The 26781-nt window shown below is 58.8% G+C and overlaps 1 protein-coding gene across 4 annotated transcripts; it reads left to right on the top strand.

Annotated features, from left to right (window-relative positions):
* The first annotated feature begins 1540 nt into the window (after positions 1–1540).
* On the top strand, positions 1541–25773 carry CALCOCO1 (calcium binding and coiled-coil domain 1). 4 transcript variants are annotated; one of them, XM_034792379.1, is made up of 15 exons: positions 1541–1627; positions 9840–10004; positions 10964–11066; positions 12104–12297; positions 12827–12985; positions 13433–13581; positions 14516–14606; positions 14866–15021; positions 15718–15972; positions 16592–16717; positions 17077–17172; positions 17495–17606; positions 18150–18364; positions 20127–20233; positions 22733–25773. In XM_034792379.1, the coding sequence occupies exons 2-15, from the start codon at positions 9843–9845 to the stop codon at positions 22935–22937; spliced, it is 2130 nt and encodes a 709-aa protein (XP_034648270.1). In that variant the 5' UTR covers positions 1541–1627; positions 9840–9842; the 3' UTR covers positions 22938–25773. The 4 variants fall into 4 exon arrangements, with proteins under 4 accessions (XP_034648270.1, XP_034648271.1, XP_034648269.1 ...); XM_034792380.1 differs by having other exon boundaries at positions 1560–1598; XM_034792378.1 differs by lacking the exon at positions 1541–1627 and having other exon boundaries at positions 9834–10004.
* The last annotated feature ends 1008 nt before the right edge of the window (positions 25774–26781 follow it).

Genomic DNA, 26781 nt, shown 5'->3' with positions numbered 1-26781 from the left:
CCCACTTCGGATGCATCCGAAGGTCTCTAAGGTGCCACAAGTACTCCTGTTCTTCTTTTTGCGGATACAGACTAACACGGCTGCTACTCTGAAACTAATCTTCTATGATTCCCCTGCAACACCCAGCCTGGAAAAGGAGACCCTGCTGCCACCACGGCCCCGGCTAGGGAGAGTGGGGGTAAAGACCCGCAGGAGGAGCAGAGGGGAGGCTGGATGGGGGCTGGATAGATGTGGGGGTGGGAGGTGTGAGGGACAGGATTGATCTGGAGGTTGGGGCAGAATTAATTGCTGGGCAGGGGAGGGGCAGATGTGGAGTGAGAGCATCTGCAGCAGGGGCCAAAATCTCCTGACCAGATAAATGTGAAAGAGTGAATAACTAATTGTCACACACACGCACATCCACACACACGCGGGGGATGACCACAGGGAGTTCAACAATCAAAAAAGAGAGACCAGAAAAACACAGTTTTTTTTTTTTAATTTCATTATTGTTGGGCCCCACTCATGATTTTTGATCTCTTGAGGTTAGCAATACCCCGCGGGGACTGTGGTTTCTCTGAGGCAGGGCTGTCTAGTTTGTTTGTTGAATCTGGTAGAGAAAATACCCATATTAGCTCTGCGATTCATTGGGGAAATATAGTTACTAAACTGCTAGACAACTGTTGTGCTGCATTGTGATGTTCACATGTGTGCACATTGTGTACGTAGCTTTTGCTTGCTTTTGCATTGTGGGTGCAACTTTTCTTTGGTGTTGCAGCGTCTGTTCAATTTGTGTCTACAGCTCGTTTGATGTTGCGTTGTGTTTAGTTTGTATTGCATTGTATTTTTTGTGTTCAGTTTGCGTTGCATTGTGCGTACAGCTTTTGTTTGGTGCTGCATTACATGTTCAGTTTGTATAGCATTGCATTTGGTGGGTTCAGTTTTCATTGCCTGATGTGTGCAGCTTTTGTTTGGTGTTGCAATGTGTGTGCGCATTTCATTTGGTGTTGCGTAGTCTGTACAGCTGTTGTTCAGCGTCGCATTTTGCGTGTTGACTTTGTGTTGCCTGGTGCGTGCAACTTTTCGCTTGGTGTTGCAATGGATGTGCATTCCGTTTGCGGGTGCACTGTGTGTGCTCAGTTTGTTTTGCCTTGTGTGTGTGCGCAGCTTCTGTTTGCTCTTGCATCACACTAGGGCAGGGACAGCGTGTCGGGCAATAACCTGCAGACGAGAAGCCAGGCCCGTCGCTCCTGGACAGGGGCCGCTCGAGCTCCCAGCCGAGTATGGCTCTACCCTGAACAACTTGAAACCTTACTCCTCTCTGAAGAATACCCAATGCCTCCATGGCCCCTGGGAGCCCGGTGCACCCTGGGAGTTGAAGTCCCCTTGCCCCATACTCTGCCTGAACTTCCCAGCTGGGCAAACTACACTCCCCAGATTCCCCGGCCAGGAGGCTCTTTGTCTCCCTCTCCCCAGGGCTCTCTGGGAGCTGCAGTCTCCCCTCCTGCTCCACCCTAGCGCCAGGCAGCCAGAGAGAACTACAACTCCCAGCATGCTCCGGGCCTCTCCTTCCCCCCGCCCCCTGCTGGGCTGAGTGGTGTTTTTGTTGTTGGTAAAAGGTTAGTGGAACAGCTGATTGCTCTGTAGGGTAAGAGACCTTCTTTATCTAATGGGGCGCCTCTGCTTTTCTCCTCCCCTCAGGCCCCTGCTCCCCGCCTCCTTCCTCTGCTGCTGCCTGGGGGAGGGGGTGGGTCTGGGCTTTTGGAGAGGGGCAATTCCCCTTTTGCACCGTGCAGCCTCGTGCCAGGGGCGATCCGTGCTCCCCCCCTCCCCCCGCAGTGCCCTCCCTCGCGAGGGCTCTGCCTGTAGCCAGGGTACCCTGGGGTCCAGCAGCCCCCTGATCTCAGGATTGCCTGGCCTGTGCTTCGAGGCCTGGGGAGGCTGGGCTCCCTGCTGCAGGGAAGGCAGTGGGGCCATCCCTCTCCTCTGGAAAGGGGCAGCCCAGGAGATGGAACTCCCCCCTGCTTAAGCCCCCTTCCGCTGCTTTACCCCCATCTCCCCTGGCTGCTGGGACAGGCCTGCGACCTGCCCGGCCATACTGTTTGCCTGGTTGGAGCTGACCCCTCCTGGATGTCCCTGGCCCCGGGCAACCCAGAGATTAGCCACCCCCGTGGCATTAAAGAGCGAAGAATCTCTCCCATGCCTGTATTTGCACCTGGGGCTGGTGCATCAGGGCGATCTTCACCACCCCCTCACCCCCCCGCACAAGTTCTCCGCCGTGCAGCTTCCTTCCCCAGCACGCCTGTGGCTTTGGGTTTCCGAACACGAGTTTCCTTTGTCACTTTGGTTTGGAGCCGTTTGATTTTTTTAAAGCCTTTTATTCTGGGCAAGAAGGGCAGGGGTGAGGGGGGAGAAGTGGGAAGAGTTTCCCCCGCTGGGGACTAGGTCTTTTCTCTTGCCAAGCTGGGAGGTGGTTTTTCCTTGTCTCTCCCTGGAACCGGCCTTGCATAAGGCTGGTGCGCCCTGCTTGCCTTGTGCAAGCTTCAAGGGATCATCCCCCTGTCCCTGGCAGCCAGGTGAGCGGAGAGGATGGATGGCAGCTGCTGGGATTTGTTTTGCACATGGCTGCTCGTTGGCTGGCTCGGCACAACTGGAGCAGCAGACTACAGGGAGGGGAAAGGAATGTAGCTTCAGGCACTTGGCTGGATGATGGCCAGGAGGTCCCACGCCAGCCGTGCGCTGTCTGGGCTTGTAGGGCCGATCATGAGGTGTCTCGCCCAGGCCACGAGCGCTTTTTAGCGGTGATTGTGCAGGATTCCCAGGAGAGCAAGCCCGAGAGGTCCCAAGCCAAATCAGGGCCCTGTTGTAGTCACAAAGAGGCAGTAACTGCCCCAAAGAGCTCAGAGTCTCCCTAGGCAAAGGGTGGGAGTGGGAACAGAGGCACAGGGTGGGGAAGTGACTTTCCCCAGGTCACACAGCAGAGCTAGGAGTAGAAGCCAGGTGTCCTGCCTTAATTCCATGCTATAGCCACAGTGCCACTCTGCCAACCTCAAGATGCTCAGAGTTTCATTTTATGTCAGAGGAAGTTAGTAATAGCAGGACTCTGTAGAGGAGCTAATGTTAATATCTAGCTCTTATCATCGGTGGGTCTTACAGCGCTTTACAAAGGAGGTCAGCCGCATTATCCCCATTTTACAGATGCGGAAACTGAGGCAGCGAGAGGAGGTGACTAACACAAGGTCACCCAGCAAAGCAGGGTGTGAACTGGCACTAGAGCGCAGATCCCTGGAGTGCTAATCCTGTCCTGTATCCACTAGGCCACGCTGCCTTCCAGTAGATCTTTCACCCAGGCATGGCTGCACCGGGGATTATAATTGGTGCAGGCGCACTTTGGGGAATCTCATTCAGTTGTACTGGGACACTCACCACGTATGATCACTGCACACGGGCGCCAGTGTGCGGGAGAGTCTAATGATGGCAGGGAAGGCACCAAGTTACAGGGCGCCTCTGTCACATGGGATCATCGAGCGAGGATTTTGGCTTGTCCAGAGAAGAAATTGGGGTGCCTGGTCACCTCCCCCTTTGCAGTGCACCCCTTTGAAGATGTCTACAGCCCCATCAGTGCTGTGTATGAGTCTCTTGGCTGTTACCACATTGTTAACCTGTAGTGTAGACGTGACCTCACCCTGGCAATGGAGCTTACTAGACAATTTGCTGTTCTAGCTGCTGAGTTAATTGCAGCTGCTGTGTAGACAGGACCAGCATGTCTCTCTCCCCATGCTTAGAGGGGAGTCCCTCCAGGAAAACCCAGGCTTCTGAGGGAAATGATTCTAGTGATAAAGCAAGGGGTGTTGTTCTTATTTCTGTGTTGTGGTAGCGCCTCGGAGGCCCAGTCATGGACCTTGAGCCTGTTGCGCTAGGTGCTGTACAAACAGAATACAAAGACCCCAAAGTACTCTAAGCTGTCCTGAACCGATGCCCCAGCCAGGTGCTGGAGCCGCCAGCTTCCAGCTGCGATGTAAAAATCAAGGGCCTGGCTCTTTTGCTGTCGCTAAGCATCCTGCGGCTATAGGCGCCGACGTCCCTTCTTTCCCCTGGGTGCTCGACGCCCCCTCTTCCCCCGGCCCCGCCCCTTCCCCAAAGTCCCCGCCCCAACTCCGCCCCCTCCCTGTCCCTATTCCCACGCCTTCCCCAAATCCCGGCCTCTTCCCCGCCTCCTCCCCTGAGTGTGCCACTCCTCCTTCCCAGCCCCCACCCCCACTCCCCCGGAGCATGCTAATACTGCCACATAGCTGTTTGGTGGCAGCCGGGCGGGAAACGTTGGGAGGTAGGTGGAGGAGCAGGGATGCGGCACACCCGAGGGGGAGGAGGAGGAGGGGCAGGGCAGTGGGTGAGGGGAGCTTGGCTGCCAGTGGGTGCAGAGCACCCACTAATTTTTGCCCCGGAGCACCCACGGAGTCGGCGCCTATGCCTGCGGCCACTTTCACAAAAGCCAGGGCTTTCAACATGCATCCGTGCATTCCCCAGCTGGGTACGAGACTCAGTATCGCCAACCCCAAATGTTCAAACATCATGAGTCAGGCTCCCCAAAAATCATGAGATTATGTACAAATAATAACGTTGGGGTTCTTTTTATTTGCCTTCTGCTTTTTGAGCCTTTAGGGTGCATTGGGGTCATACTTTGAAGCTTTCTCCACTGCGACGAGGGCTGAAAACGTTCTTTTTCTTTAAGGAAGGCTGAAATCATCACGTATCCCTTCGCTCCAGGAGCTGGGGCTTTCAGGAAAGCAATCATTATCATGAGACTCATGACAAAACCGTGAGAGTGGGTAACCCTGGAGACTCCACTTTCTGTCCTCTGTTGCCGTGTGGTGTGGCCGTTGTGGGCCCCGCCCCAGGGCAGCAATCAGAGCGATCCTGGTATACGCTGCTTGTAAAGCACTTTGGGATCTGATGCTGGAGAGTCAGGATGAGACCCAGATACTGCTGGTAGGCCAGCTGGTGGGAGAGGTGAGGAGTCGTGTTTGTCCTCTCACCTCGCAGCAGCATTTCTTAAAGCCAATGCATCTGTGCCAAGGGCAGTAGACGCATCTGCTCCCCCTGCGCAGCGGCAAACATCACCTGGTTCCGTAAGGCCTCATTTTCTGGGGCCTAGTGGCTAGAGCACCGGACTGGGACTCGGAGACCTGGCCAACTAGGTGACCTTGGGCAAGTCCCTTCCCTGCTCGGTGCCTCAGTTTCCCCATCTGTCAAATGAAGAGACTGATGCTGACTTCCTTTGTAAAGAGCTTTGAGATCCATGGGTGAAAGGCACACTAGAAGAGCTAGCTCCTGCGGTTAAAGTTGAGAACCCCTTTGGTTAAAGGTTGACTGTTCTAAGTCAAATGCTCTCTTGGATTCTCTTGAAATGTGACGTGCAGAAAGACGGTTTCTAGCCATAGTGATTGCACGGGACTTGGTGGGTCGAGGGGACGGGTTGTGACCCTGAGCTACCCTCCAGGTATTGCAGCTTTGAAAGCTACCCTTGGCAGATATCTGAGGATGAATTACAGGCCAGGTGCGACTGTCTGCCTCTGTCGAAGGGTTTCTGTTACTGCTGGGAACTGTAATCCGAGGACAGCAGAGAACTGAGAAGGGGCGCAAACTCTTTTTGAAAGGAAAAGGAATGACACATGAATGCTTGCTGCACCAGGCCAGAGGTTGGGAGAGTGCTGGGGAATGGGAATCATGGGATGGGTGGCAGGGAGTGGAGAGGGGTTGGGGGCTCTGGAGAGGGGGAGGGGTGGGACATGGGGAGGGGAGACGTGGGGAAGTGGTAGGGTAAATGGGGTGACTAGGGATGTGAGAGCATGTGAGCCCCATCTTCTCCCCTCTATGTGGGTACCAGGATCTTGGGAGGGGGGTGTCAGCCTGCTCCTCTGAGCGGGTCCGAGTCCTTGTGTATGCTGGGTTCTTGGGGGTCCTGCTGTTCTAAGGGATCTGAGCCCCTCCCCTGCCCCCCGTGTGTGTGCTGGGATCCAGTAGCCCTGTCCCTCTGGGGTGAGGGGACTGAGCCCCTTTCCCTGCCCTCCCTCCATGTGTGTGTGCGCCAGGATCTTGGGGGCCCTGCTATTCTAAGGGGTCTGAGCCCCTCTCCCTGCTCCCCCACAAATGTGAGCCAGGTTCTGGAGGCGCCCTGACTACACCACACATTGAAATCTCTGAAAATCAGACAATTCAAAGTTAAGGTGACAGCACCCCTGTGTGGGGCTGGCCAGGGGGCCAGCTTGGAGGCTGGGCGAGCTAGGGGCCTCGCCAGAGCAGGGGGAGTAGCTGGAGGGGGGCGCCTGCCGGGGGCCCAGTTTGCTGTCCAGCGCAGCCTCTGTAACTGAGAAATGTGTGGCCCTCCCATAAGCAGCTGCTTGTGATACACGTAGAACAAATTTCTTACATGCTCGTGGCTTCTCACATGCCAAGGAATGGTCCTGAATGGCTTTGTGGGGTGGGACGGGGAGGGGAAGCTGGAAATGGGGGTGGGGGCGCTACCTCATGTGAGGAGGAGAATGACTGCACTGCATAAAGCTACTGTAACTAAACCACCATGGAATAAACCACCCTGGTCAGTTTTGGGGCCAGGGATGAGATTTCTCTCACTGCCCTGTTAGCAGCTCCCCCCTCCAGACATTTCACAACACGACGCATGGTTCTGTGCCAAAGGGGACAGGAGCTCTTAGGATCACATAGCCTCCTTGCTAGCCAGCTGCAAACGTAAGGGACAGCTATAACGACCTGCCTGACCCCTGACTCCTACCAAAAATGTTTCTCTTTCTGGTTGGGAAACAAGGAAATTCACAGACAAAAAACTTGGTTAACCCAGAGCTGAGGTTGCCTGTTGGGTGTCATGCCCATCCAGCAGAACTCAAACCTCGGACAACCAGAAAAGACAGTGTGAAGGGACGCCCCAACGCGGCCTTAACTCTGACCCTCCGGAGCTGGCGGTAGCTAGTAGGAATTATCTGTGTGCGCTCCATCTGTGCTCGCTGTTGTTAGGTGGAGCTATATGGAATGGTGGAGGGATTAGCCGGAGAAGCTGGTCAGAGCTGTGATTGTGATGGGGGGCGATATGGGGGTGCCCTTTCCCTCAGAGATTCTGAGCCCCTCTGCCCACGCCTCACCCCACATGTGTGAGGATGGGAAAATGGTGCACGTGCATCCTAAGTGATGCCGTTTGTCTCATTCCTAGCTGAGCTAGGAAGCATGTGTCAGCAGCGGGGCACGGGGGTCTTCTTGCCATGGGGGGCGTCAGCAGCGAGGTGGGGTATGAGGGTGGGGTGGGCATGTCCTGATGGGTGAGTGATAGTGTTGTGTTTGAGGGGGTCCTGTGTGCAATGGTGAAAGGTTGTAAAATACAGCAAGTGTGGGGTTGATTTTGCAGTGGAGGCTCCGTATCCAGGCATAGGGTGGGCATAGGCAGCAGCCTTTCAGTCCAGTTCACCTGGACATAAGTTTCGCCTTGGCAAAGAGAGGGCATTGGACCCTGTGCTGCAGCTGGCGCATGCTTCTTCCCTGGGCGATGGGCACAAGCTGCAAAGGCAGAGTGCAAGTACGTGTCTTGTGGGCACCCTGTGCCATTGCTTAGAAGGGCAGAGTTAAGGTTACATTTGTGTGTACCTTGACTCTGGGTTTCCTGGCTGTCAGAGGTCTGCGTTTTGCTGGATGAGCATGGGGCAATCTGAACTGTTTTTGTCAATGGATTTGTGTTAATTCCTAGAGACCCCAGCCAAGGTTACTAGTCTAGGTGCAAGCCACCATCCTTGCGCCAAAGATTTTGCAGGGTGGAAGGAGAAACTGAGGCACAGAGGGAGGGAGTTGCCCATGGTCACACAGCAGGTCAGTGGCAGAGATGGGAACAGAACCCAAGTGCCCTGAGACCCAGTTTAGTGGCACACTAACCAGAGTTAAAAAGACTAGACAAAGGTCCCTTTCTGTCTGAAATATGTGGGGTCTTGGGGGTCCAGCTCCAAAGGTACCTGAGTGCCAGGACTCCTGGGTTCAATTCCCGGCTCTGAAATGGACTTGCTGTGTGCCCAAGAACCGCTGTAAAATGGAGACAGTGGCACTGCCCTGCCTCCTGCGGGCTGGGCAGCTAAATGCATCCATGCCCATGAGGTGCCCACGGTGATGAGTTCCGTGGATGTACCCGGGGCATGTAGGGAAGCAGTGACTTTCAGGGCATCCCAGACTGGTCCAGGGTGGAATTTGCCCATCCTACCCCTTCCCCATCTCTTTTCTCCCTCCCACCTGTGACATTCCCCAGGGTACAATCTGGACGGTTGAGCAGCTGTGTCCCCTCAATTCTCCAATCTGGGGTGCCTTTTACACGGTTCACTGGGAGCGCAACCACTCCTGGTCTGCTCACACGCCTGTAACTCACTCACAGCTACATTGCAAGAGTACAGCCAACCACCCGTGAATTACACTGCAGAGCAACACCAACAAACTCCCAGTCCGAGACTTTCCCCCAGAAATGTGCATCTTGTAGTGCCCAGCTCTCTCCTGGACACCACAAACTCATATAAAGTCCATCATTTTATTAATAGAAAATGATATGCACAAATCCTGATATCTCAAATGGAGTTTCCCAAATACTTCAGTCCAAGCACCCTGGTCTAGATAAAACAATAAAACAAGTTTATTAACTACAGAAGGATAGATTTTAAGTGATTACAACTAATGAGGTATAAAAGTCAGAATTGGTTACAAAGAAATTAAAGATAAAACACAACTAATGTCTAACTCAGGGGTAGGCAACCTATGGCACGTGTGCCAAAGGCGGCACGCAAGCTGATTTTCAGTGGCACTCACACTGCCTGGGTCCTGGCCACCGGTCCAGGGGGCTCTGCATTTTAATTTAATTTTAAATAGGGTGACCAGACAGCAAATGTGAATAATCAGGAGAGGGGGTGGGGGGTAATAGGAGCCTATGTAATAAAAAGACCCCAAAATCGGGACTGTCCCTATAAAATCGGGACATCTGGTCACCCTAATTTTAAATGAAGCTTCTTAAACATTTTAAAAACCTTATTTACTTTACATAGAACAATAGTTTAGTTATATATTATAGACTTATATAGAGAGACCTTCTAAAAATGTGAAAATGTATTACTGGCACGCAAAACCTTACATTAGAGTGAATAAACGAAGACTCGGCACATCACTTCTGAAAGGTTGCCGACCCATGGTCTAACTTAACAAGCTAAGGGATTTCAAAGCAAAAGTCTCTGTTCCTACATGTTCTAGCAGCCTCACTGGCTGAATTCCTTTCTGCCAGGATCCCTTCCTTTGTCCTTCAAGTGTTGTCAAAGCCGTGAGTCGAGGTGAAAGGAGAGATCTTTTGGGGAGTTTCTTCCCCTTTCTTACAGTTCTCTTTTTATTTGAGAATCATCTCCAGCTGAGGCTCAGGAGACAGCAGGAGATGGGAACCTCCAGCTCTTTCTTTGCCAAAATGTAGATTTCTCACTCACACACTTTTTCCTGCCAAAGAATGGCCACTTAACCAGGTGATGGTCCATTTGATTTTGTTGACACCTAGCTGAGGCATCAGTTTGCCTGTTGTCTCTCTGGAATTGGTTTGTGGCTGCCTTTCTAAACTTGGAACATGTCTCTGCAATGTCATACAGTAGAATTGTATAACTTTACATACAATGTTGTCACACATTTTTTACCAGGACGGTAATGGTCAGCAAATTACGAGTTTTTGAATGATACCTCACAAGGCATATTTTTTACAAAATTTATCATAGTCTTGTAGAAAGGGTGAACATTGGGTTACAGACTGTCACACTGTCCTTCTTCCTTCTTCACCTTCCACCCCGATGAAGAGGATGGAGGAGGTGTCTCCTAGCAAGTCACAGGCACAGCCCCACCCTACCATGGCCTTCCTCAACGTGGCCCGCACCTACGTGCCCAACACCAAGGTCGAGTGCCACTACACCCTGCCCCCCAGCATGAAGCCGTCAGCCCGCGACTGGATCGGGATATTTAAGGTACTGGGAAGAGAGAGGTGGATGGGAGCTGGATGCATTACCTGGGATCTCCACAGTAGATGTGGCCTCAGGGAGGTGGCATGTCAAGTTTTCTGATCAGACAGTGAATTAGGCTGAGATGGGGAGGTGCAGGGTGTCCGACTGGCCTCCTCATCATTTGGGGTAGAGGCTTCCCCTCCTATTGCGTTCTCTGCTGTCCCATTGCGCTGAGCCCGCAGCGTGCATGTGAGAGGCGGGGCCCACTTCTGCAGGCCACCTTGAAATTCACCCGCAAGTCAACCAAGCCTCCTGCTTTTCCCTGCGTGCAAAAGCAAAACAAGGCAGCGTGGCCTAATGGCTAGAGCGCTGGCCTGGGACTCATGAGACCAGGGATCTATTCCTGGTGGCCAGCCTTGGGCAAGTCACTTCCCCTCCGTGTACCTCAGTTTCCCCATCTGTAAAACAGGGGCGGGCAGGGGAATGATACTGCCCTCCTGTGCTGTGTAACAGCTAGGCAGTATTATCATCTTAGGGTGAGTTGCATTGCAGACCCAGGCTTGAGGCTTCAGCAGTTCCAAGCCCTCACTTGAGCATCCACGCTGCATGGTAAACCTGGGCTTACAATCGCCAGCCCTGGGTCTCGCTGGAGACCTTTGACTTGGGTCTGCCGCTTTCTGGTGCATCCCCACTGCAAAATGACACGCCTTGGCTCTGACCCACCCCCACCCCCAGCAGGGTCGTAGGACCCAGGTCCTGAGTGCCACGAGTCAGACAGAGCTGTGTGTGGAGGGAAGCAGGGCTTGGGCTCAAACCTGGGTCAGAGCCCGGGCTTAGTGGGCAGTGTAGACGCTCGTTGCTGTGATAGCCCCTCCCAACTCCCCCGATGAGGACAGTGACACTCACTTGATGAGCGCTAGAGAAACGCTCAGCTAATGCCAGGGGTTCCTCAGACACCTTCTTGCCTGCGTCTGTCTGTCCAGGTGGAGGCCTCGTCCGTGCGGGATTACTACACCTTCGTGTGGTGTGTGGTGCCCGACGGAGGCGCGGAGGGGGCGCCCGTCCATTCCAGCGTCCAGTTCCATGGTAGGTGGGGGAGCTCCGGGGGGGTGTGGGGGGGTGCGGTGGGTGGATTAGGGGGGGGGGGGTGGCGGGAGGGTGAGATCAGACGGGGGGTGTCCGTCACTGAGCAGCTGGAGCAACAGTCTGAAGGGGTGGCAGCCCTGGGGGAGGGTTTGGGTTACGGAGGCTTTGCCATGGCTTGTTGGACCAAGGGCCCATCTAGCCTGGTATCCCGGCCTCCCTGATAGATGTGGTCATGCCAGCGGGCCCATCCAGCCCAATATCGCCTTACATTGCTGGACCAGACCCACGGGCCAATCCAGGCCAGTATCCCCACCAGATCAGGCCCATGGGCCCATCTCGCGTGGCGTCCCGCCTCCAGGCGTGGCCATGACCTCATGCCACAGCAGCTGCAAACCAAATCTCCCTGAAGCCCCCTGGTGCAGTTACAACAGGGGGCATTGAGGAGGCAGCAGTGGGTGGGGAGGGACTGCTCACACAGCTTGGCCCTGACATCTCATGTGGAGCTGAGGACTGGAATGGGGGCTTCCCATGGGACCCCAGGGTCAGCAGCTTGGGGGGGGAGGGGTAAAGCAGAGAGGATCCTAGGAAGGCGTGCAGGAGGCAGCCGGGGGGGAAGAAGCGAGGCTGGGACTGGAATGGGATTTCAGGTTTCCGAGCAGCCCCTGATGGAACGGGCATCCAGGCCACCGTCAGCCTTTGGTGCTACCCGCTGGTTGTCAGAGAGGCCAGGCCAGAGCAGGCCACACAGATTAGGCTCAAGGCCAGGGGGCGGCACACTGGCTGGGGGGGCAGCACCTCTGTGACCAATGTGGTCTGCTGACAAGGCACTTGCCAGCCTCTCTGCCATGGTACCAACCACGCTGGTGCCAGGAATCAGGAGTGCGGGGCGGTTGCTGGGGGCGAGACGTGTCAGAGGAGAGCCAGGGACCAGACCAAGGCCCAGACTACGGGTCATCCGAGCCCCCACCTGGAAGCAGTCAGCCTCCTGGCAAGGCCCTAGCGGCATCTGATGCTGGGCTGTGTCTGTCCTGCTGCAGCCAGCTACCTGCCCAAGCCAGGGGCCCAACAGTACCAGTTCCGCTATGTGGACCGCCGTGGCGAGGTGCGCGGCCAGAGCAGCCCCTTCCAGTTCAGCGAGCCCCGGCCCATGGACGAGCTCGTCACGCTGGAGGAGGATGACGAGGGCAACATGGACATGTTGCTGGTGGTGCCCAAAGCCACCCTGCTGCAGGTAAGGAGGGATCAGCATTGCCTAGTGGGCAGAGCACCAGATGGGTGCCCGGAGACCTGGCTTCTGGTCCCAGCTCTGCCAGTGGCCTTGGGCAAGTCACTTCACAGATTTGTGGCTCAGTTTCCCCTGGGCCTGGTTGGGCTGTGAGCTCACCCAATGCACAAGGTGGAGGGCAACAGGAGGGATCAGCTGTTCTTCTGCCCAAGAGGGCACCTGGCCATGTCCCAGTCAACTCAAGCCCCTCCCCTCCTGCCAGGCTTTTCTCCTTACAGGGCAGGCAGTAACAACTGCATTGGGAAATGGGGCGGAGCTTAGCCCTGGCCCCACCCTCCAGCAGCTCTGCCCCTTCAGAAGGACCTCCCTGCTGTGATAAGAGCCCCCACCACTAGTCTCTTGCTTCACCCACCTGAGTTAACTCCTTGCCTGCCTGTGCGCCCTGCAATGTCCTGGGGGCCTGGGGTGAGTGTAGTGCCTGCCCCCTCAGTCTGTACTAAAAGCGCCGGTCCCTGTGGGTCCCATTCCCGCCCAGAACCAGCTGGAGGAGAGCCAGCAGGAGCACAGCAGGCTGCTGCGAGAGAAGCTGCGGCTGGAGGAGGAGGTGAAGGAGCTGCAGGCCCGGATCGAGCAGCTGGAGGAGGCTCTGGGCACCATGCGGGATGAGCACACCAAGCTGGCGGAGCAGTACAAGGTGTGGGGGTGCCCCCTGCGGGCACCGGGCCCTATCGGGCAACAGCCACTGGGTTGAATCCCCCACCACCCCACTTCCCGGGTTGATAAGGATCCAGTGTCGTCCCCATGGACTAGGCCATTGCCCATCACACTGGGGGCAAACTGAGGCACGCCGACGGGTGAATGAGGCCTCCCGGCTCCTTGCTCAGGCCACTGGGCTGGGCTGCCTCTCTGGAGATGCCCACCTAGGAGGGGACCCCATATTCTTCCTTGCATTCCCTGCTACCCACTGGCTTAGCCCCAGATTCCAAAGGGGCTCTCCGATTTGGGAGCCCCTGGGTTTCCCTGCCCCTTGCCAGAGCACCCAGACTCTGTGCTGATCCCAGGCGGGAGACGGGGTCGGGGCTTCCCGTGTCCCCAATCGCGGCTCACCCCTCCTCGCCCCGGCCGGCGGCGCCTCTCCCAGGATCTCTCGAGCTCCCATGCAGCCGTGATGGATGAGCGGGACGCGCTGAGCCGGCAGCAGGCGGGACAGCTGGCCCGCATCCAGGAGCTGGAGGAGGACGTTCAGGCCCTGAGCGAGAAGGTGCTGCAGAAGGAGGTGGAGTTGGACAGGTGAGCAGCCAGTGGGCGGGGGTCAGCAGGCTTGGGGAGGGGGAGGGGAGTTAGCTAGGCGGTTGCCTAGGGCGCCAAGATTTGGCACCACAAGCCTGGGAGGGGAGGAGAATTAGAGCGGGGGCGGCGTGCTCGGGGAGGAGGCGGAGCAGAGGTGAGCTGGGGTGGGGAGCGGCCACGGGGGGGCCGCCGGGGGGGGGGGGGGGCGCAAGGTCTAAGCTTCGCCTAGGGCGCGAAACTTCCGTGTGCCAGCCCTGGGAGTTAGGGTCAGTGCTGTGACACCGCTGGACTGGCGGGTGTGGGGGAGGCGGGGGCAGGTGAGTAACAGGGCTGTGGCTTGGCCCAGCGGGAAGGAAGGTGGCCTCATCCCTTGTGGCTCGTCGGGATGGGTCCAGGCCTGTGATCTCGTCCAGTCTCTAAGCAGGGTTGGACCTCGTCAGCGCTCGGATGGGTGACTGCCGAGGCCGAACCAGGGTCCTGCGGGAAGGGGGAGAGGCCAGCTGTTCGGGGGGCTCTCACCCTGAGTGAGAATGGGCTAGTGCCCTAGGGGGCGCTGTGCTGTGCTCTGGGGAGCAGCGTGGGGGCTCAGTACTGGATGCTGTCTCCTTTCTCTCCCCCCCCCCACCCCCAGCAGCATGGACTCTAATGTGCCGTGGGGGTGCAGCCTCTGGGGTCGGAGTGGGGTTGCAGTGTCCCGTGTGATAGGACAGGGCCAGACCCAGGCCATGCTGACTAAAGGGGTCCCGTTAGCGAGGCTGCAGGACACAGACTCACTCTGGGGTTCTGGCCTGGCAGCGTCACGGAAGGGCCGGCGGGCAGCAATGGATCTGCCCGGCCCCCTCGCTGTGCCTCACCCGCCCCCCCACTGCTGTAGCTGGCAGTGCCCCGAGCCGAGCCAGGGTTCACCCTGCCTGTGTCCCTCCCCCACCCCCAGGATGAAGGACACGGTGAAGTCCCTGGTGCGGGAGCAGGAGCAGATCCACCACCAGCTCAAGGAGGAGAACACCGAGAAGGAGCATTACCAGGTGAGCCCCGGGGCGGGGCTTGTAGGGGCGACTTGCTGGTGGTGGAGCTAGCTGGGGTGAGCAGAGGAGTGGGGGTCCCTCCCCTCCCCCTCAGACACACACAGGAGTGGGGGGTCCCTCCCCATACATATGGAGAGCGGCAGGGTTCCCCCATCCCCAGGGGGCACCCAGAGGGAAGGGAGGTGGGTCCCATCCCCGCCCCCCGGGAGTCTCTGGGCCGGCACGTGAGGATCATGTCCCCCCCACCCCACCCCCCCAGGTCAAGCTGCAGGCCTCGGAGCAGGAGAGCCGGAACCTGGCCTGCGACCTGCTGCTGGCCAAGACCCGGCACAGCGAGAAGGTGTCGCAGGCCCTGGTGCTGCAGGAGGACATCAGCAAGCTGCAGCAGAAGCTGGCAGCCGCACAGCAGAGGACGGTGAGTGCCTGGGGTGGGGGGCCCCCCTCGGTGCCATGGCGCAGCCTCCGCTCCCCCTGCTTGGGTGTGTGCGTTCACCAGCCCTTTCCCTGCAAAAGAGGGGATTAGGGCGGTGTCGCTGCTAGAGCAGGGGGATGGGAGCCAGGACTCCTGGGTTCTCTTTCCCTGCTGTGGGTGCCTGTGTGTGTTCTAGGGGTGAGGACAGGGAGCCAGGACTCCTAAGTTCTTTTCCCACTGACTCCTGAAATGCAGCCACTTCTGGGGCACGGAGAGGATAGTATTTTACCAAGAAGGCAGCAGCCCAAACCCCGCTCATGTGAAAAGCGCCGCAGGATCTTTGGCACCCTCCTGGAGCAGGATTTCGAAGATCTCTGCCAGGAGGGAAATCTCCTGGCTCCTCAGAAGGCCTGCATCAGCCCTAATGGGATTTGAACCCTGGCTTAGAGGAAAGGCCAGCTATTTCCAGCTTGGCTTTGGCACATAGACCTCAGAGCTATCCTGCACCTCACAGAGCTCACTGAGCAGTTTGCCTTGATAACATCCTGCAGCAGGGAGTTCCACATGCTAATAGGAAAGAATTTTAACAGTCTTTTAAATGCCATCAACTGCTCCCTTGTTGCTGTGTTTGGCGGTGGGATGCAGGGGCAGAGCCCAGCTGGCCTCTTCCATCCCATTCATTATTTCCGACCCCCCCAGGCCCAGCTGGAAGCGCTGTGTGAGCAGCTCCGCTCCACCCAGGACCTCCTTGCTGCCAGCCAGCAGAAAGTGGTGCTGCTGGGGGAGGAGTTGGCCAGCGCCTCCTCCATCCGGGACCGGACCATCTCGGACCTCCACAAGAGCCGGCTGGAGTCAGCCGAAACCAACATCAAGCTGGCAGACATGACCCTGAAATGGAAGGAGGGGAAAGGCCAGTGGTGGAAGGAGAAGAGCAACCTGCTGCAGAGCATAGAGGTGCCAACCCCCACCCCGCTGGGCCTCTCACTTGAATGGCTGCATCCACTGCCGGAGTGCAGCCACCTCTGGGGTGGGGTACTGCCAATGCTCAACAGTTTAGGATAGGAAATGAAGGCGCATCCCCTAGCTGGGCTTGTCTCATGACCAGTGGACAGGGAGCAGGGACGAGCGTGTCCAGGCCTTGGGAAAAGTCCCCCTGTCGTGACCCACACAATGCTCAGAACTTGGCTTATGTCTCAGCACAGTGCCCCCTAGAGGTGCACTGGGGTGGGCAGTGGCTATGGGGAGAGTGCCCCCTGAAGCACAGCATGAGGGGAGAATACCCTGTACTAATCCCCCTGCAGCCCAGAATCAGAGAGGAGAGCGCCCCCTTCTGAGCCCCCTGTCCCGTTCCCTGCAGCACAGCGCCTCCTAGCACCGCATTGGGGCCAGCACTAGCTGCAAGGTGAGGGCGCCCCCTATTGAGCCTCTCACCCTGCTCCCTGCAGCGCAGCGCCCCCTAGCGCTGCACTAGGTATTTGTAGTCCTCCCATCCCAGCCTAGCTAGGGAGATGTGCTGGGCTTCCCACGGCTGGCGAGTGCCGACCCCCGTGAGCAGCCCCCATGCTGTTTGCAGGCGGAGAAGGACAAGATCCTGAAGCTGAGCGCCGAGGTGCTGAAGCTGGAGAAGAACCTGCAGGAGGAGCGAGCCCAGAAGCAGGCGCTGAAATCTGAACTGTCCCACGAGAGGGACTCCAGCCTGGTAAGGCCAGCAGGGGGGTGGGCACTGCCCCCGGGACAGAGGGGAACCCCAGTCTCTGCCCTACAAGGGGTGGGATCAGAGCTGTGATGGGGAGGTCCTGCCATGCGGGGTGGGAGGACCCTGCCCTAAGGGGGAGGAATGAGAGCTGGGATGGGGAAGCCCTACCCCGAAAGCCACACACTGGTGCTAGGGGATGCCTTGCCCCATAGGAGGAGGGATTGGGGCGCTCATGGGTTCTGGGGGATCAGGTTCCTCGGGTATGGAGGTTCCCTCCCAAGGCTGGTGCAGGGCCAGCCCTTGCCACACTCCCTGCCCTTGGGCAGTTCTCACGGTCCTGTGCCCCCTTCCCCCCCGCCCAGGTGCAGCTGTCGGAGAGCAAGCGGGAGCTCAAGGAGCTGCGCGCGGCCCTGAAGGTGGCTGAGAAGGAGAAGGAGCAGCTCCAGGAGGAGAAACAGGTTGGTGCCAGCCGGCGTCAGAGTCAAAGGGGGCTGAACCCCGGAGCCAGGTGGATATCAGCTCTCGGCCCAGGCTCCAGCGGGGGCCAAGGAACCACCAGGAGAGGGTGACATGAGTCACATTCCCTGCCCCCATCATGGCCTTCCCTGCATAGGGGCTGGGCGGTGCCCTGGGGTCAGGCAGGGGCCCTGCAGCCTGGACAGTGGGTAGGACAGGCAAAGACCCTGCCTCCCCCCTCCCCCCCGGGTCCCCACCCAATCTCCCCATGGCCTGGTGGCACAGGCGGGGCCAATATTGACCCCGGTGGCTTCCCCTCCCCAGGAGCTGCTGGAGTACGCCCGCAAGCTGGAGGAGCGGCTGGAGAAGGTGGCCGACGAGAAGTGGAGCGAGGTGACAGCGGCCGAGGAGGAGGAGGCAGCGGCCACAGCACTGAGTGTGTAACACCCCGTCCCCCCACCTCTGTTACCTCCATCCCCCAACCCCTGTCAGCCCACCCCTGTTACCTCCTCACCCCCATCCTCCCACCCCTGTTACCCCTGTCCCCCCACCCCGTTACCTCTGCCCCCCTTCACTGCCTCACCTCATGCCCTGGCACCCCTGATGGTTACCCCCTCACTGTAACCCCTGTTCATCCCCCCCTGCTCTGCCCCCAACTCTCTCCTCTCTGCCCCGGGAGCCCCCCTCCCCGATCTCACTGCTATGTGCACTCTCCTCTCGCCCCCTCTCTCCCTCCCCGACATCGCCCTGTGCTGCTCCCCCCCACCCAGAAGAGTAGTGCTGCCCCCCGAAGTTACCAATACTGTGCCAGTGCCAGCCGTCCCTCGGCTCCTCCCGCAAGAACTCCCCCCCACTCCCACACCCCCTGTGCTGGCTCTCCCCAGGCTCCTCCCCCCAGCAGGATTCCCCCCTTTGCCCTGCCCTGCTCAGCACGGGGCACCGGCTGCCCAAGTGACCCTGTGGCCTCCCCTCCCCCCAGGCTCCCTGGACTCCCCACTCTCGGACTCGGAGGACGAGTCCCCCGAGGACATGAGGATCCACACCCAGCTCAGCCCCTACAGCCTGTGTGACAACCGGGCAGGCACCAAGACCCCGCCGTGCCTGCGGGAGCCCATGCACAAGGTGGTGATCAGCCAGCCCGCCCCCATCACCACCCAGATCAAGCAACCCACCGAGGACAACAGCTCCGACTCAGTGAGTCCCCGGGGGGCGAGGACCCCCAAGCACGTGCAGCGTGGAGGGGGAAACTGAGGCACAGGGACTTACCCTCGGTCACACAGTGAGCAGGGGCAAGGGTGGAAATAGAACCCTGGCGTCCTGGCTGCTAGCTGCTTCCTCTACCCCACTATTCCACACTCCACCAGAGGCGGATGAGGTGGGGTTTTGGTTGGCAGGAGGGGCTGGGCCCCCCACCCTCCTGGGCAACAGAAAGCCCAGCTTTGAGGGTGCATCTGAGCCTGCTTCACCCAGGAGGAGGGGTTATCTGCCAGCCCCCCAAACCCTCCTGCATTCCCCTCGACCGCATCCCTGATAGGAGTAGCTGGAAGGTCCCTGGAGCTGCAGGACCGGGGATGGCTGCCCCCTCCTCCCCCCCCCCCCCCCCCCCAGGACAGGGGCGAAGGGGCATCTGTGTCAGGCTGGGGATCAGGCCCACATTTGAAATCTCTCCGTGTCCCACTGCAGTTGCTGTTCGTTCATGGGGCTGCTTTTTCCTCCCCCGCCCCTCCAGTTGTGAGTGGGGGGAGGTGCTTTTTAGACCGCCCCTGTAAAACTTTACAAACCTCTGATAATTGGCACGATAAAACATGCAGTAAATTAACGACCTGGGAGAAAAGGGGGGTGCCGGGGAGTCTCTCCAGCACCTCCTGCTGGGGAAAGTGGGGGGGTGTCAGTGCCTCCCACTGAGGAAAGTGAGGGGGGTCAGCTGGGAGGATGGGGACTTCTCCCTGCCAGCCTCATGGCATCAATGCTGGGAGAGCCCCCCCACCTCCATCCTCAGGGGGGCAGCGAGAGCAGCAGGATGGAGGACTCTGCACCATCTGGGCCAACTCAAACGCTAGCCCTAGGAGGGGCTGATCTTTGCCCTTCAGGGCTGGGGCCCATCTACACTAGGAAAGTAACAGTGTTTGGGGGGTTGATCTGGTTACACCACAGTAGCTCCCCCCACAGGCCAAAGCCAAAGCTCCCAACCCCCTGGGGCTTCTGGGCTGGTGAGATCTGGATGTGGCAGTCAGCTGATCACCAGGCGTTTGGGGTTCCCTGGGGTTCCTGAAGGGGAGCTATGCTGGTCCTAGGGAGGTTGCCCGGCTGCTGGGACCAGAACATCCCTGCACTCGGTTCATTTCCATGCTGTCTATTGCGGGATCTCAGTGTGAGGGGGCGGCCCGCATGGCCCATGGCAGCCCCACGAAACATAGCAGGAGGGATCGCGGGCAGGGGGCCGGCTGGCAGCGACATCACAACACACTGGCCCCGCTCAGGACGGGACACAGCTCGGTTCAGAGATCCCTCAGGGGCAGCCCAGCAGGTCCGAGGATCAATCCCAGCATCCCCTGCTGCAAGGGGGAGCAGGCTGCTGACCCAGTGCCCACCCACCCACCCCCCGACGCATTCATGGCTCCATGATTCCCCCACGCAGCCAGGGGGCAGGAAGCTAGCAGAGACCCATCGGGTAGCCCACACCCTAGCAGTACAGCTGAGGACCGTGCAGCAATGGGGATAAAACTCACACCCCCGGGCTGCCAGGGCTCAGCCCACTACCACTAGAGGTAAAGGAGAATCCTCATCCATCCTCGGCAGTATAGGGCCTATGACACATAGCGGGGCTGTTCTTCTGGGGAGCCCAGTTGCTTGGGGTGGGCACAATCAATATGCCTGTGCGCAGGGGGCACCCCAGTGCTGGGGGGTGGGGGCTGGACTCTGGCCCTCTGCGCTCTCACCCCCACTCTCGCTGCAGGAGGCGGAGGACGAGAAGGCCGTGCTGATGGCGGCTGTGCGAAGCGGAGGGGAAGAGACCAGTCTGCTGCTGCCCGAGCTGGGCAGCGTCTTCTATGAGATGGCCAGGTGAGGGGGGGATTGGCCACACTGGGGCCTGTCAGCAGAACAGGGGGCTGTTCCTTCGCCCTGCCCATTAGGAGGAGGATGGAGAAGAGGATGAAGGGGAGCAGAGTGGGGAGATGGGGGGGAGGATGCAGGGGAGCAGAGTGGGGGAAGGGGAGCAGAGTTGGGGCTGGGGAGGAGGATGGAGGGGAGCAGGGGAGCAGAGTAGGTGGAGGGGAGCATAGTAGGGGATGGGGAGGAGGATGGAGGGGAGCAGTGGGGGGATGGAGGGGAGCAGGATGGAGGGGAGCAGGGTGGGGGGCTGGGGGAGTAGGAGAAGTGGGGGGTGGGGGCAGTTTTCCAAGCCTCCTCTTAGTTAGTAAAAATATATAAATTTCCCTGTGGGCGCGGGGAGCCGGTGACTTTTACAGCCAGTGGCCATAAAAGTGGCAGGCGCGGAGCTGGGAGATGTACGGCCGTGTCAGGGCATTTCTGAATCAATTTTCAGCATCATTAGATTCCTTTCTCCTGCAGACAGAGGCGGGCGGGCGGGGGGCGGGGAGGGGGGCTATTTGCAAGTGAAATAGATAGAATCACCCAGCTGCAAGGTAAGGTGGGGTCTGTGCACCCAGCCCCCCCGTGCAGGGGAATGGGCTGCAATGGGGGTGTCAGGAGTAGGAAAGGCAGGTTGGGTGCAGGGTGCTGAGTGCAGAGAGGTGGGATGGGGGCAGCGGGGGAGGGCAGAGTGGTTGCAGGTGGGATGGGATGGGGACATTGGGGAAAGGGTGGGATGGGATGGGGTGGTGGCGGCAGGGGAGGGCAGGGGGGCTGGGACGGCGTGTTGGGGGAGGGCAGGGGGATGGGATGGGGTGTTGGGGGAGGGCAGAGGGGTTGGGATGGGGGGTGTCAGGGGAGAGCAGGGGAATGGGATGGGGTTTCAGGAGAGGGCAGAAGGGATGGGATGGGGTGTCGGGGGAGGGCAGAGGGGATGGGATGAGGGTGTCGGGAGAGGGGAGGGGGATGGGATGGGGTGTCATGGGAGGGCAGAGGAGATGGGATGGGGGTGTCGGGGAAGGGCAGGGGAATGGGATGGGGTGTCAGGGGAGGGCAGGGGAATGGGATGGGGTGTCGGGAGAGGGCAGAGGGAATGCGATGGAAGTGTCGGGGGATGGGATGGGGGTGTCGGGGGAGGGCAGGAGGATGCAGAAGGGAAGGGATGGCAGCATCAGGAGAGGGCATGGAGGATGCAGTGGGATGACGTGTTGTGGGGAGGCAGGGTTGGATGCTGGTGTCGGGGGAAGGGCAGAAGGGATGCGGGGATGGGATGGGGCATGAGGGGAGGGCAGGGGGTGCAATGAGATGACGTGTTGGGGGGAGGAAGGATTGGATGCTGGTGTCGGGGGAAGGGCAGAAGGGATGTGGGGGATGGGATGGGGGCATGAGGGGAAGGCAGGGGGTGCGGTGGTGTCACGGAGTGTGGGGGGACACAAGGTCCTGCACCCCCGTCTTCCTGCGATTCACCATGACTCTCAGCCAGCCAGTAAAGCAGAAGGTTTATTTAGACGACAGGAACACAGTCCAAGACAGGTCTTGCAGGCACAGACAACAGGACCCTCTCAGTTAGGTCCATCTTGGGGTTCCAGGGGCACCACAGGCCCATTGAGGGGTCAGAGCCCTGTCTGGGCTCCCCTTCATTATACCAGCCAGCACCTGACACTCCCCCTCTCTCCAGCGTCTCTCCCCCAGCCTCCCCTGGGCTCCTCCCCCAGCCTTTGTCCAGTTTCCCAGGCAGAAGTGTCACCTAGCCTCCAACTCCCTTCTGGGTTCATGCTCAGGTATCTTCCCTCAAGGCCAGTCTCCCAGCCCCCAATGCAGACCGTCCCAGCCCCCAATGCAGACCGTCCCAGCCAAACTCCCCACTCAGCATTCAAAGACCACATTAAGAACAGTCCCGGTTTGTCACAGGTGGGATGACGTGTTGGGGGGAGGCAGGGTTGGATGCTGGTGTCAGGGGAAGGGCCGAAGGGATGCAGGGGATGGGGTGGGGGAGTCAGAATAGGGCAGGGGGTGCGGTGGATGACGAGTTGGGGGGAGGCAGGGTTGGATGCTGATGTCGGGGGAAGGGCAGGATGGGCGCAGGGTGCCGTGTGCAGAGGCGATGAGCTGGGGGTGTCTGAGGAATAAAAGGAATTCTGGGTTGAGGGGGCCACTGCTCCCCTTTGAGAAGGGGGAGGGGCTGCTGCGCTGTGGGGGTGGGGGGGCCAGTCCTGTGCAGGGTCCTCTGCTCTGTGTTCTGCAGAGTCTAACAAGGCAGGGGCAAAAAGAGAGATCGGGGGGATGGGGGGAATCAGGAGGGGGAGAACTGGAATAGCGGGAGGCGGGGATCCCATAATAACCTTGGCCCCCAGCCCGGCTATGCCCTCAGTGCAGGGCCTGTGGCGGGGGGCATGGTGCCAGGGCCCCGCTCATGGGGACGGCGAGTTCTAGGGGTGCCGACCCTCTGTCTCTGTCGCCCCCGTGCAGCGGCATCACCGGCCGCCAGCCGTCAGACCCGGGCCCTTGCGGGATGGGCGCCTCCCCGCTGGACCTGCCCGCGTCCCCCGGCCTGTGGAAGGAGTGCCCCATCTGCAAGGAGCGCTTCCCCCTGGAGTGCGACAAGGAGGCGCTGGAAGAGCACGTTGACAGCCACTTCTTCTTCAGCGCCCACGACCCCTTCGCCTTCGAGTGATGCCCCCGTCGCCCCCGCCTCTCCCTGCCCCCCTGCCTCTCTCCCCAGACCCTCCTGTCAGGCACTGCCAGCCCGGCTCACCCCCTAGGAGCCACACAAGGGTGCCTGGGCTCCCCCGATCCCTGGGGGGCGATTTACCCCCCCCCCCGCCCTCCATGGCATCCGAGAGCAGGGAGTGAATGGGGGCACTGGGCACTAGCGCCCCATAGTGGCTGTTCCCAGGCAGGTCCATAGGCCTGAGATCTCCAGCCCCCACCCTGCTGCCTTAGGGTGAAATAGGGCGAGTTGCTCCCACCCCCCAAATATGGGGTTCAGCCACTGCAGATGCTGAGCGCTCATCAGTTGGAGTGGAGGGGGGGCAGGCTCACACACCCCTTGGCTGGGGGGCTCTGTGTCAGGGCAATAGGAATCCCCGGAGGGGGTGCCCCAACTCCCATCTGCCTCCTGGTACTTGGGCCTGTTGCTTAGGGCTGGGGAAGGCTCGCTGCGGGGTGGGGTTCGAGCTGGGGGGCTGCCCTAGGGACACACTGTCTTCCCCCAATGTTTCCCCTTGGGCTCCAGACGCAAGGTGTTGGGAACTGCTGGGCACCGGATTTTGGAAGGTACAGGGGGTGGAGGAGCAGTGCAGCGACGGCAAGGCCAAGTGGTCCCCTCTTGCCCCCCCCTGGTGAGGGTAGGCAGATTTCCTGGGTCCCTCAGGGCTCTGGGTAGGTGCAGGAGGTCAGTGTGAGGAGAGCAGGGAAGGGGGCTGAGTGGGGTTAGGCTGCCTCATAGTTCAGGCTAAAAGGGGCCTGGATTTCCCCTCTCGTGGATGCCCCAAGACCCCCCCCCTCAGATCCCAAAGACAGCTGCCCTGTGCTGCTCCCTGCCTATGTGCCAGGGGTCCTGGCCCCACCCCCAGCTCCACTCCCCTGGGCCCAATCAACTAGCCTTTGGGCCTCTGGCTGGGCTACTGGTTTCCATGAATGAGCTAGCGAATTTTGCCACTGTCATAAGGGTCTGTTCCCCCACGGGACTCAGTTTCCCTGGCTGCGAGACAAGGAGACTCAGCCCCCACCCCACCCACACCGTCCATGGGCACCCAGCAGAGCCTGCCGCTTCTCAGCCCTGCAGACGCTGGCACGCACCAAGAGCCAGCCGATAATGCTGGGAGCGCACCGCTAACGACCACTGATTTGTTAGACTGTCAACTGCATAAATAATTGGCAAACAGGCCGTCCATCGGCTCCTGCCGTTCGCCACCACCGCCTCCCACGCGGGGTTAATGGCCCGAGAGGGCCCACAGGACCCAGAGCCCCATGCACCGAAACCCTTTCCTTCCCAGCGATCTCAGGTAGGGGGTGGAAGTGGGGAAGGATCATGGGGAGGTGGGGCTGGGCCGGGCACTGGGTGGAGGGCACAGGGCAGCACCCAGGGTATGGGGGGGCAAAGGGGGCTGAGCCCAGAGCTCTGTGTGTGTGGATACACATGCCCTGGGGGGAAGGGGGGGTGTACATGGGGGTGAGTGGTGTACACCAGGGTATCAGTCCTATCCCAGCCCAGGTTGGGGGCTGGATTCCACCAGCTGCTTTTTCTGCCAAGCAGCCTCCTGGCCCCAGCATCCCCTTGGCCTGGAATTGAACCACTCCCAGCCCCGGGCCTGATCCCAATCTCGTCTGCCCGGTGGGGCGCCCCAGGGATCCCAGCCACCTGGGTGTAAATCAGGAACGACTGCCATGGCATCATCCAAACTTTGCACCAGCATTTCCCAGGGCAGAACCAGGCCCTGGCTCTGTTGCAATCTGCCCCTCCCCGTGGCCTCTGGGCCCCTGGGTAGTGACTATGCCAGGTGCAGTAAGGGGGTGCAGTGTGCCAGGATGGGGAGGAGGGCTTCAAAGACCCACCTGGCCAACTTGAGATCTGATAGGGTCCCTGGGGCATGGGGGGGGGAGGGGTGCACCAGCCCTGACATGACAGCGGGGGGGGGAGGGGCACAGACCTCACATGACCCCTGGGGAGACAACACAGGGTGGGTCACCAGCCCTGGCATGACCCCTGGATGGGGCAGCAGGCAGGGCAGAGCCCTGACACTACCCCTGAAATGGTTTTATTTTCACCTTGTTTTTTAAACTGACTTGTCCATTATTACTGTTATAATTCTGATGCAGGGTGCCCGTCCGCCGGGTCTCTGCGTCTCATAGCCGCTCGCTGTAGCATGCTCAGTAATTAGTGTTGATTTGCAGTTGGTTTGCTTGATTTCGGGGGGAGGGGGACAGTTCAAACCCCCACAACCCCCTTGTACATACCCCCCCTTCGATTACTCTCATTCACTTGCTTTTGGTATTCACGGTTGCAATTCCTTTTTTTTTATTATTATTATTTTAATATAATACTGTTGTGACTCTCCATTTGCCCCCTCCTCTTCTTGAGGGGGAAGGAGAAAGAAGCCAGGCGTTCGGCTAGCCCCCAAATTCTCAGTCAGTCGGCTGGGTGGGATGAGAGTTCATGATTGTGCCTTTTGAATGCAGGAGACGAGGCTGCTGTTTTGATCACTGGTTTATAGACGCTCTTTATTTTGTAACTAACCGTGGTTGGTGATTCTGATGTATCCAGCTGTTCCCTGCTTCTCCCCAATCTCGTCCCCACCCTGGGTTTTTTGTTTTTTTTTGGTGGTTGTTTTTTTTTAATGTCCCCCCCCACACACACAAAAAAAGACAGCTAAGGTCCCCGAACGTCAGAGCAATAAAAACCAGTGCGTGCACACACACACACACACACACACACGGCCCATGTATAGTGTGTATATATATTTATATTACATGTCTTGGCTATTCTAATAAAATCCGGTCTCTTCAAAGCTTTGCCTGATTTATGGTTTATTGGGCACCGTAAAACCTTGCGCCGCTCCGCCAGGCTCAGGGAGATCGCTGCCCGGATAGTCGGGCTGATTTTTACTCATGGGAGTAAAAGCCACTAGGCCTGTAGCGGGGTAAGGCTGATGCCCAGGCAGCCGGGGGCAGAGATCAAGGCCGGATAGGCAGCCGAAGCACCTGGGATTGGAAACGTTCCTCTTGCTGCAATGGTGGACGCTGCTGGGTGCTGTGGTGGAGCCGAGCAGGGCAGGATAAACACAACAGCGAGTATTAGAAACAAAGATCTGTCCCCCTCCCTTGGCTGGTGCAGGCTTTGCCTCCGGAGCTCTCCTTCCATATCCTCCCTGGCCCCGTGGGGAGGCCGGTCTGCAGGAAACTGGGCAGAATTGTTGCCTGCAGTAGATTGCCAGTCTGCACCGCTGCAGTGTAAGAATGCAGTTCTGCTGGCCACAGGGAGGAAAGCAACACTCAGATGGTGCCAACTGTGTTTTGACCCCCTGCCCAGCTGCTACGGACTCTGTTATGGATTGAACTTGGCGCAGAGACTCAGGATGTCTGGGGTCTGCAGCTGCGTGACCCCAGGCATTTCTCGTTGGTGCCAGCTCTAACCAGTGACTCCATGCTCCTGTCTCCGTGACCGACCAGTACCAGAGGCATGAGAGGAAGCTGCAAGGACTGATCCTCAGGGGACGGGTCTGAAGGCCAGGAGACATGACTCCCAGCCTCATAGATCCCAGCCTCCCTAGCATGGATGTATTACTATTATGGAAACATGTAGAGGTCCCATTGTGCTAACCCGGCACAGACACGGAGCAAGAGACAGTCCCTGCCCCAGAGAGCTTACAATCTAAACAGATGTGGGTTGGTGGGGAAACTGAGGCACACAGTGGGGAAGTGACTTGCCCAGGTCTCCCAGCCAGTTAGTGGCAGAGCTAGGAGTAGAACCCAAAAGTCCTGAGAGGCCTTGCCACTGGGCCAAGCTGCCTCCTTGT

This window comes from Trachemys scripta, chromosome 16 (genome assembly GCF_013100865.1).
Source record: "Trachemys scripta elegans isolate TJP31775 chromosome 16, CAS_Tse_1.0, whole genome shotgun sequence".
Classification (NCBI taxonomy): Eukaryota; Metazoa; Chordata; order Testudines; family Emydidae; genus Trachemys; species Trachemys scripta.
This window is presented reverse-complemented; position numbering and strand designations above follow the sequence as displayed.

Bases quoted from the DNA above. Each gene is read 5' to 3' on its own strand.
- CALCOCO1 (XM_034792378.1), top strand. From the start codon at position 9,834: ATGAAGAGGATGGAGGAGGTGTCTCCTAGCAAGTCACAGGCACAGCCC. The intron at 12,986-13,432 runs GTGTGGGGGTGC...CGCCTCTCCCAG, and splicing joins AGCTGGCGGAGCAGTACAAG to GATCTCTCGAGCTCCCATGC. The intron at 15,973-16,591 runs GTGCCAACCCCC...TGCTGTTTGCAG, and splicing joins ACCTGCTGCAGAGCATAGAG to GCGGAGAAGGACAAGATCCT.